This window comes from Zingiber officinale, chromosome 10A (assembly GCF_018446385.1).
Source record: "Zingiber officinale cultivar Zhangliang chromosome 10A, Zo_v1.1, whole genome shotgun sequence".
NCBI lineage: Eukaryota > Viridiplantae > Streptophyta > Magnoliopsida > Zingiberales > Zingiberaceae > Zingiber > Zingiber officinale.
In genome coordinates, this window is record NC_056004.1 from 36,891,039 (window position 1) to 36,901,976 (window position 10,938).

Below are 10,938 nucleotides of genomic sequence, written 5' to 3' on the forward strand. Positions count from 1 at the left end.
ATCCCCTAAACACATTACAATACTCCGTAAATACTTAAATTTATTTCACTTATAATTTTTCTTTTTAACTAAACACTATAATCCAATTAGGAAGCCTAAACCCTAGAGGTAAAATCTTTAAAAAAAAAATAGCTTAAAAATTATAACCCAATTGAGAAATTTAAACCCTAGAAATAAAATCTTAAAAAATATTTTAATTATTTTTAATTCAAAATTTAAAAAAACAAAGAAATTTTGAATTAAAAAATAATAATAATTCTTTATATAAATCCCTAATACATTATGATATCCCTTTAATACATTACAATACTTCGTAAAAACTTAAATTTATTTCATTTTTAAATTTTCTTTTAACTAAATACTATAATCTAATTGAAAAATCTGAACCCTAGAGGTACAATCTTTAAAAATAAAATTAATTGAAAAATTATAACCCAATTACGAAGCCTGAACCCTACATATAAAATCTTAAAAAATATATTTTAATTATTTTTTAATTCAAAATTAAAATAAAAATAAAAAAAAAAACAAAGAAATTTTATATACTGTGTGATGCGCACAGTATATATATATATATTTTGTTCAAGCCTATATTCCATTTATCAAGTAAATTCAAAACACACGGTGACTCATGATGTAGTGCCCGAACTTCACTAGTAGTTTAGTCATTGTAAATATGTCCGACGTGAGAATTAAACCCTTATTGTTCGAAAAATACACTATCTCTTATTGCGACACCAAACCCTAGGGGACGGTGAGGCATGGATCTATGCTCACACCTACTATGGTGGAAGCGATTAATAAGAAAAGGTGAGGTATGACTTTGATACTTGTTGACATTCGAGCTAATTGTCCGTTACAGTAAATTAGTAACCCTAGCTTCCTTTTATCTTGATATAAACAAATATAAAATATTAGAAATAACCCTGTACTCCAAGTATATTCACATATAATTGCCTAGCCCCTCAATGGAACACAACTACGGACGCAGGCATCCATCGTCGACAAGTTAAACAAAAAAACAAAAAAAGATTTTAGCAGCTCCAATCCTTCTTAGGCAATCCAACTGATGGTAAACAAATGTCCGGCCAACCATTTGTCAAGAGCGGTATGGAAAGACTCAAATACGTCAATGCAATCAAATATGTAAAGGTGCAAACATAAAATACAGATAAATAATTAACATCTCTGCATATAAGTGGGGATGAGCGATGAGCATAAAAATTTTAATAAAAATATGGTAGAATTTAAATTTTAGAAATAAAATAAATTTTAAATGAGATGCACAATGAAAAAGTCGTTGGACCAGATGATATTCCGATAGAAATATAGAAGTGCTTAGGGAAATAAGGTATTGAATGGCTTACAAAATTATTTAACATAATATTGAAAACGAAAAAAATGTCTGATCAATGGAGGATAAGTACTCTAGTTCCCTTATATAAGAATAAGGGAGACGTACAAAATTGTGCAAACTATAGGGGTATTAAACTAATGAGTCATACTATGAAACTTTGAAAAAAAGTAATAAAAAAATGATTAAGGAAGGAGACCATAGTGACAGAAAATCAATTTGGGTTCATGCCTGGAAGGTCGACAATAGAAGTTATACATTTTCTTAGACAATTAATTGAAAAATATCAGGAGAAAAAACAAGATCTACACATGGTATTCATTAACTTAGAAAAAACTTATGATAGAGTCCAAAGAGAAATTATATGGAGAATTTTAAAAAAGAAAGGTGTTAGCGTAACATATATTGAACTAATTAAGGATGTGTATGAGGATGTAACGACCAGAGTAAAGACTTCAGGCGGAGTAACTGAAGCATTTCCAATAAAGATAGGGTTACATCAAGGATCAGCTCTAAGTCCTTATCTTTTTACACTAATTATGAACGAACTCACTGTGCGTATTCAAGACACAGTACCGTGGTGCATGTTGTTTGCAGATGATATTATTTTGATAAATGAGACACGTGAAGGAGTAAATGCTAAGCTAAAATGTTGGAGGAAAACACTAGAAGGGAAAGATTTTAAGCTTAGTAGATTAAAGACAGAATATATAGAATTTAAGTTTAGCAATATTAGAAGTAATAAAATAATTGTTAAGATAGGAGAGGACGAGTTGCCCAGAACGAAGAAATTTAAATATTTAGGATCATTTTTACAAAATGATGGAGGGATTGAGAGAGATATCTTACATAGAATACAAGCAGGATGAGTAAAATGGAGGGGAGTGTCAAGTGTTTTATGTGACCGTAAAGTACCTCTTAAACTTAAAGGTAAGTTCTATAAAATCGCAGTTAGACCTGCTATGTTATATGAAGCTGAATGTTGGGCTATGACTCGAGTACAAGAGTAGAAGATGAGAGTTGCAGAGATGAGGATGTTAAAGTGGATGTGTGGGCATACGAAGATGGGCAAAATAAGAAATGAGAGCATTAGAGAGAAAGTTAGAGTTGCATCTATTGAGGAAAAACTCCGAGAGACACGTTTAAGATAGTACGGGCATGTACTTAGACGATCAATAAATGCTCTAATTAGACGATGTGAAACTATGATAAACATGCATATCAAACGAGGAAGAGAAAGACCAAAAAAGACTTGGTCAGCAATAATAAAACAAGATAAAATTTATTTAAATATAGATGATAATATAATAGGAGATAGAGCTCAATGGCGTAAAAGGATTCATGCAGCCGACCCTACCTAGTGAGAAAAGGCTTGGTTGTTGTTGTTATTGCTGCTACATATAAGTGGGGAAAGTTGATAAAATATCCAAATTCATCACAAGAAGTTTTATGAACAATAGCTCAATTCGAAACAATAATAAATAAAGAGGAATATGTTTTCCTTGTTGGGATCAGAGCGCAACGGAAGACATATATTGATCATGGATCTTTTTATGGTACATATAGTTTTACACAAAAGTAACATAAAAGCATACCTCGAGTCCTCGATAGGTGTGAATGATACCACAAATAGATAGATAGATAAGAGCCCCACATGTGGCTCCTCTAGCGGTATCCACGCGCACTAGATCACGAATTTGACTCGATCCGTTAGGTGCTAGCCTCTTGGATCGACAAAGCCTTGAAAGCACTACAATCTCTTCCGAATGAAGAAGAAGTTGACGAGGGGAACTCAGAGAGAATCAATTCACCTCTTGCATCTTTCCAAGGATGACTACTTATAGCCTCCAAGGAATACGAAAAGTTAAGTGCTCAATAAATTCATCATTTATGATCTTCATTAATTAGGAAGATGAAGAGTTATAGACTCCATAAATTCTTCATTTATAACCTTCATTATGATAACTCTTCAAATTCTTCATTAATTATCATTATGATGACTCATTGAATTTTCTATTAATCATCATGATTATGGCTATTCGAATTCTCTATTCTTTGTATCAAATAAATCCATATTTGATCTTTATCTCGACTAGCTTCCGATACCATTGTTCATGTCTACGTACTATGCGTGCGACCCTCTAGGTTTTATACACGAAAGCAGTGTAAATCCATACAAAGACTAAGGTAACCGTCTAGCAATAGTTTTTAGCCACCCAACGCGATAAAATTAATATCAGTCATAAACTGTAAACCACTATGAACTGAGTACTGTGTAATTCAATCTCTTCATCTAAGCCTACATCCCAATTAATTCGATACATTATGCATCATTACCAAATTAATTGTTTTACTTGATTTCCAAGATATAATAGACTCCTCTTGAATGATAAATCATTCATCCCATGGCCATGGATTTTGAGTCACTAATATCTCTATCAAGCAGCCATGATGTTAACTCCTAATCCAAGATAGCGATGAATCCTCTATTGACTCAACACTATTCTCTCTACGCTTTGTCATACACCCAACTACCGTATTAATCACAATCCGATTAAAGACTGCTTTTAACGTCGTCAAAGCACATAACTCTACGCATAGAATAAATGAAGGTCTCAAGTCAAAAGATCAGTTACACTCGTTCATAAGAGGAATAACCAATGATGCTTAATATGTAGTCTCCTCTTGAGCGGGTCGTGTCCAGTGTACCTCTAAACTCAAGGCACCCCAAGTACAACTTGGATATCCATCCCTCCGGTCTATCTCGATTTAGTCATACTCAGCGTTGATCTAGATATCCATGTCCCCTCTAGATATCTGTCCGATCAAGGACTATTTTCATATTAGTATACCTATTAATCTCGTGGGACTTTATCATTAATTATATACGCACGAAAAAATAAATAATTAATGATAAATACTTATCTTTATTAAATAATTATCCATAAAATATATAAGAAGTGTCTTGACAGATAAATGCACACACTAACATTCTTAAACCTCCAAGTTTGACATAATCCATCTTACCTTCTTACTTATTTGTATCTAATAATCTCTATGGTAAGATGATGTGAATGATTCTATTCATGAAATGTTTGTGACCAAAGAGCAAATAGGAAATGGCAAGCAAGTTTACAGAATAAGTGAGCCTAAGCACCCAACAAATTAAAGTCAAAACCAGAGTAATGGAAGTTCCTTGGACCCAAATTCGATCCTTCTAATCCAAAAGATCAATGCTATCATCTCAAAGCTAGGCATCACAGAAAAAGACTGGAGCTAAGACCTTTTAATTGAAATCAGAAACTAATGCTGTTCAACTAAATCCATAGAACTACAACTTGACCTCATTTTTCACTTCAATTGGAGAAAATTTTTTTTTGTTTTTTTCTGAAAAGAAGATCATAGTATAACGGGTCAACAAGGACCCAAAAGGTTTACATGAATTTTCAAAACAAAATAACACTCAATACTTACATAAGATCTCCAAAACAAAAAGACTACTTACATACTCTTTACCAAGAAATTATCCATACTTACAATTAACTCTCAACAATATGACATCCAACCCTTAAACCACAAAAATCATTTTCTCCACATCAACCTGATGAGCTAATCTTCAAAAGAGATTTTCCACACCTCACCAAATTTTAACAACCCTTCCATAAGTAATCCGAGAAAACCATATTTGCATAAAATTTCCAGCACCTTGCAAAACTCACCAACATTCAAATAACAGCCCAGATTTCCAGCACACAACCAAGCATCAAAAGCAAACTCCATAAACACTTACATAAGTATAGCATCAACCCACACCAAAAATAAACTGAAAGCCCACATGATTCTCCAAATTCAGAGCATACAAATATTTCCAGATTTCCATGCCATTATCTGTTCATAGCATCAAATTCCAGACAACCAAAGATTACCATGTCCAAACTTCACCACCGAGTTCAAAAATGAACAAACAAGTAAATATCACTAAAGAAAGGATACTCCATAACATAACCCATCAGCTTCAAAACACCGTTACACCAAACCACATATTTCACCAAACCGGAAACTTCACCAGCTAAAAATCAGCAAATTACTAAATCTGCTTCCAAGAAAGAATCAACACTGCATAATTCCATAGCAGAACATAACGAAAATTCTGCAATCAGATCATCTCATGTTCCACAGATTTAAACTGCCCACACTGCAAATATAAACCACATGATAATGATAGAAAACATTGAAGAAGACCCGAGCAGTATGTTACTCATCAAAACTTATATACTATTAATAAAGCATGATTCAATCACCAACCAGCACACAATCTGATTCAGGAAAAACCCCAAAATCAAAATCAGCACAAAATTTTCCAAACACCCAATTCCAACGCAACTGCTCCATCGTATCAACAAAAGCCACAACTGCTCCATCGTATCAACAAAAGCCGCAATAGAAATACCACCAAGAAACAACAAAACCAAATGATGGAGCGATAAAGGGGGGCCCGCCCAGCATGGGTAAAATGCTGAGGTGGAGGTCAAACTCAAGGTGATCAATGACAAGGTGTTAAAAGGCTCGCCTACAGTGTCTGAGCGGAGGTTGACTATAACGGTCGGTTGGGCAATCAGTGTCCGATCGGGTCAACCATCCAGCTTGGGATAATACGGTAAGACAGCTAGACGCTCAGTGCGGAGCGGTAGAACGCTGAGGAGACCGAAGAGCCTGTCCGAACGGGATGGACAAGCTACTACGTCCAGTCATTGTAAAGAAAAGCAACTGAGGCCGACAAAGCGGAGGAGTCCCGACCGAGCGACTATCCCGCTCGGCCAAGCAGCGGGACCATTGTTATATCTCTGAGGCCGACAGAGATGAGTTCCGGCCGAACGACTACACCGCTTGGCCAAGCAGTGGGATCATTGTTAGATCTCTCAATATCCTTTTGGAAGATAGTGCTGCTGACTCGAAACATGATCAACAGGCGGATCGTATGACAAAAACTTCTATTATCTTGTCAGGATATGCATGCCCTTTTAAGATATGGTGTAGACACTTTCCTGACAAGTCCTTTCATAGGATACATTAGAGAATGTGTTCACACCTTAAGGAGTGTGCATGTCGCCCACCAGGGCACTATATAAAGGGGGTTCAAAAACCGACGGAGGTACGCGTTATTCACTGTTTGCAGCGTTACTGTTGCTTCGCTTTCTTCTACACTTCCAGTGACTGACCTGAACGTCGGAGGATCAACGTCGGGACCACGGACGGATCCAGAAATTAAAGATGTACTGGGCTTAAACTTGGGAAGACTCAAATTTAATATATTATATTATATATATTATTAAAAAATAATAAAAATTATATATATATATATATATATATATATATATATATAACAGAAAAAAATATTATTTATTCAACAAAATGTGACTACCAAATTTTGAAATATAAAAATCATTTATAATACAATTTACATCTATATCCTTAACTAACTCACTCTCGTTCAATAAATTAGGTATATATAATTAAACTCATTATATTAAGTAAAATTCTTGTTTGATATTGGTACTGAAACAGAGGATGGACCCACTAGCATACACGTAAGTGTTTCCGATTGCGTCCACTCACACTTTGACATATCACATCAATATCGTGCCAAATTCGACAAATATAATTAATTAATTAGAAAGCTCATTATTCTATATGGTTGGATACTTATCTACAAAAATCAATCATCCAAATTATAAATGTTTTATTATATTATTCATATAATAAAATTATTATATGATTTGATCATTTAGATCGTTAATAAATTATTTTAAAGTATGATTTAAAAGGATAGTTAAAAAATCAATAATGAAAATATCATATATCTTATTGATTTATTTGTTTTTTCATAATTTATTATGCAACGTGATTTGTTTCCATTTGATGTTTAATGTGCAAGCTACATATGGAAATGAATCAAGCTCATTTCAATGCCTCGATGTAGCAAGAAAAATTCAATAGAAAAAGGTACTTACTTGACTTTGGGGTGGGCTACAGCCCAGTACTGCCCTAATATAAATCTGTCCCTGGTTGGGACCCCTTTCCTGGCTCGGTACTGACTTTACTCTACATCTAGTTAATGTAACAGCCACATCTCTCAACTTTTCACCTTCTCTTTTTCCTGGTTCGACACTGACGTTGTTCTACATCCAATTAATGTAACAGTCACATCTCTCAACTTTCCACCTCATTTTCAGACCGGATCACCGAACAAAATAAGATTCCAAATAACAATATGTATAAGCAAAGAAACCCAAATGTACATAATAGATCAGCATACACAAACACTGCAATACAATCCTACCATAATGAGTAATCAAGAAACTCCCAGACAAATGTAACTCTACATCCACATCAATCACCTATAAATTTATATCATTAAATAGCAAAGAGAAAACCCAAAACATCCTTCGAAACTGGACAAAATGAAACACCAGCCAAAATTAGCAAGCAACACAGTCCTGAAACCTGCACAAAATGACTACATCCAAAATGAATCCACTTTCCACAATTCATATAATAATTCCAACATTGCAAAGCCAGCACCTTCCCCACAACCAAACAGCCTCAAATACAAACAAGCATAAGAGAACCCGCAGTCCAAAAATACAACCAGAAATCCAATTGTTCCACAGAACATCCAAACAAAGTCATCAAAAAACTCACATCAAAATCCTCCATATCACCATAACAATTCAGTATCAAAGCCAAGCAGCTTCCATTAAATTCTTCAAAAGTTTTACCTCCACTCCCAAAACCAAACCTGCATAAATATCAAAACATCCAAAATTTCTGCAAACAGAGACTCATCCAGGCTCCAAATATCTGCTCGAAAATCTAAAGGAAGGAAGACCCATTTTATCTACCTTACAAATCCCAATTAACTTCCTATACAAATTATGACAAAATAGCACTCTATCCATAGAAAAAAGAAAAACCTGATTTGCTAAATAATCTACCGCAGAGTTCGCTTCTCTAAATATGTGAGAGCAAAAAACTTGATATTTTAAAATCAAATCTCTGATTTTTAGCACCAAAAACCGAAAACCCCAACAAATAACAGAAGACCAAATAATCTTCAAGGCCACCAAAGAATCAGATTCTAGCCAGATGGGAAAAAAATTATTCTCTACACGCAATTCCAAACCTTTAAGTATAGCCACCAATTCACCTCTTACATTAAATCCCATACCAATTACTCCATTCTTAGCCATGATAACTTGTCCATCATGGTTAGGAATGATAACCCTAAAGGAAGAAAGACCCGGATTTTCTTTTGAGCAACCATCCGCATTAACTTTGAAAGTGCCCACAACAGGCCTGCTCCAACGCACCACAGACAAAGTTCTCACAATAGCATAACTCCAATTGGAGAATTGGGACCAATGAATTGATCGATTTAATCATCCGCACTGGGCTCGAAGAAACTGATTACATAGTCTCAACCTTCTAAAACTCAAGAGTCCCAAACAAATCAGCACCTACAAACACTTGCTCCTTTCACCTGAAAAAAGCAAGCCAAACACAGAACAACAGATGATTACACCATAATTTATATTATCTCGGAATACTAAGGGATGTTTTTTCAAGAATATACAGTGTGTTCATGATCTTCGGATCAATTACTACTCGCCATCGAAGGGAAATAAAGTTAATTTACATGAGTATCCTAATCTCTTCATGGACTGAAACACAGGATTTTGTAATATTTAATTCGCACACTCCATCAAGTCTAAAACAGATGCATGCTGAGCTTATTCCACCTGTTCCTCTCCAGCTTTAGAGTTGGAAGAAGGAGCAGGGGGAGGAGGACGAGGAGCCTCAAACTTGCAGAACACTCTATAAGCTGAAACCAGAGACAGAGCCATGAAGCAGGCAAAGGCCACCATGTGCAAGCTCAGTGACACCTTGGCCTTGTTGCAGAACTCACCGTAGTAACTACAGGCTTCGCTCCAAGAGGCTCTCTCGTCGCCCTCGTACGCCAAGTACACCACCTCCGTCGCCGCTGCTCCTGACGTCACCATCAGATAAGCCACAGCCTGCAGGAAATCCGTCAACTCAGATCGTAGCGGTCATCACGAGGACTGTAAAAGAGCGCATCACTCGGTTTAGGTTCTGAGCATGACCTGGTCCAGCACGAAGAAGAGCCAGTGAGCGTCGAAGCGGCCAAGGCAGGAGATGAGGACAGAGGCGGCGGCGTAGATAAAGGCCATGGCGTTCATGGAAACCAAATACCTGCGCGACGTCGCTCACAAAGCATCAAGGAAAATGAATCAGAAGCAAGGAAGGCGTAGATTAATTTGATACTGACTTGAACCCGGAGATGTCGCTGAACTCCACCTTGCCGTAGGCGTCACTGGCTTGGTTGTCGGTGGCCATGAGCCACAGGGAGGCGACGGTGAGAGGGAGAACAGTGAGCCTGAGGGAGAGATCCAGAGTCCTGAAGCTTCTCATGTTCCGAAAACTCATCTGCATGCTGAAGATTGAAGAAAGATCCTTGCTCTGTGGAATGATGAAACTGGCTAGAGCAGAAGAGTGGATAGATAGTCATAAATGAAGCTAGCTACTTTTGAACAATGGGTTATTGCTGTGCTGCCGAGTGGAGCGGGGCACAGTGGGGTGGGTGAGCCTTGAAGGCAGTGCGTCTTTGAGTGGTCCACCAGTCAGCAACAATCATTTTTGATAAAAACAATGATTCGTTTATCTTAATGTCTCTATTAATCTTTTTTTTTAAGATTAATATAAAGAGTAAATTTTATTAGTTAGAATCTGATTCGTTAAAATTTGTTGTCATCTAATTATAATATAATATATATATATATATATATATGATATTATTAAAATATTTTTATACATGTATATATGTATAAATTCTAACTGATGATCATTTAATATTATCCTAATATAAATGATAGGTGACTGTCTCTATTAATTTATTTTTAGATTAATATAAATTATAGATAATTACTCATCATTATAATAGATGGCTAAGATCTCAGTCATGTTACGGGTGGCGTGGATCACGACAGCTATTTGATTTGGCAACAATATAACCCGGTTCACATTGACCTACCGGCTTCCGGAGTGGGATCAATGATTACCGGTCTAATGGAATTGGAATCTCCTACAAACAATAAATAAATCGTGGAATAATTTGGATTTCATCGCCTTTCAATTCCAGTTAATTACTAAGCCGCTGCTACGCATTCAACTTCAACTGCCAACCACCTCATCGATGAAGCTGGTCCAATGTTCTCGGAGTCATGATGTCGATACTATATTTAAATTATCATTCAAATATTTATAATTCGAATTTTAATTATAATATATTTATAAAAAAAAAAATTTCAAATAAAAGATGTAATTAAGAAATATTAAACTTCTAGATTGATCCTCACATGCGTTTCTTAATTTATCTCGATGATAAAAAAGATTTCATAAATTAAATTAATCATCCTAAGATAACCAATAACACTAATTAAAATTATCATTTTTTTTTAATGAAGCTAGTCCAATATAATTGTCTTACATAAGACATTGGGAACTTA

General features: G+C 35.4%; 1 protein-coding gene across 1 annotated transcript; it reads right to left on the reverse strand.

The window, feature by feature from the left end:
* Positions 1-8,930: 8,930 nt before the first annotated feature.
* Positions 8,931-9,982, reverse strand: LOC122028276 (CASP-like protein 2D1). The gene is made up of 3 exons (XM_042587323.1): positions 9,702-9,982; positions 9,517-9,625; positions 8,931-9,429 (listed from the first exon to the last, which is right to left on the reverse strand). The coding sequence occupies exons 1-3, from the start codon at positions 9,863-9,865 to the stop codon at positions 9,145-9,147; spliced, it is 558 nt and encodes a 185-aa protein (XP_042443257.1). The 5' UTR covers positions 9,866-9,982; the 3' UTR covers positions 8,931-9,144.
* Positions 9,983-10,938: the final 956 nt, after the last annotated feature.

What these genes read in the sequence shown, in the direction of transcription:
- LOC122028276 (XM_042587323.1), bottom strand. Translation starts at nt 9,865, where the DNA reads ATGCAGATGAGTTTTCGGAACATGAGAAGCTTCAGGACTCTGGATCTC. An exon ending in AGCGACATCTCCGGGTTCAA is followed by an intron (nt 9,626 to 9,701) that starts GTCAGTATCAAA and finishes GACGTCGCGCAG; the next exon opens with GTATTTGGTTTCCATGAACG. An exon ending in TCTTCTTCGTGCTGGACCAG is followed by an intron (nt 9,430 to 9,516) that starts GTCATGCTCAGA and finishes GATTTCCTGCAG; the next exon opens with GCTGTGGCTTATCTGATGGT.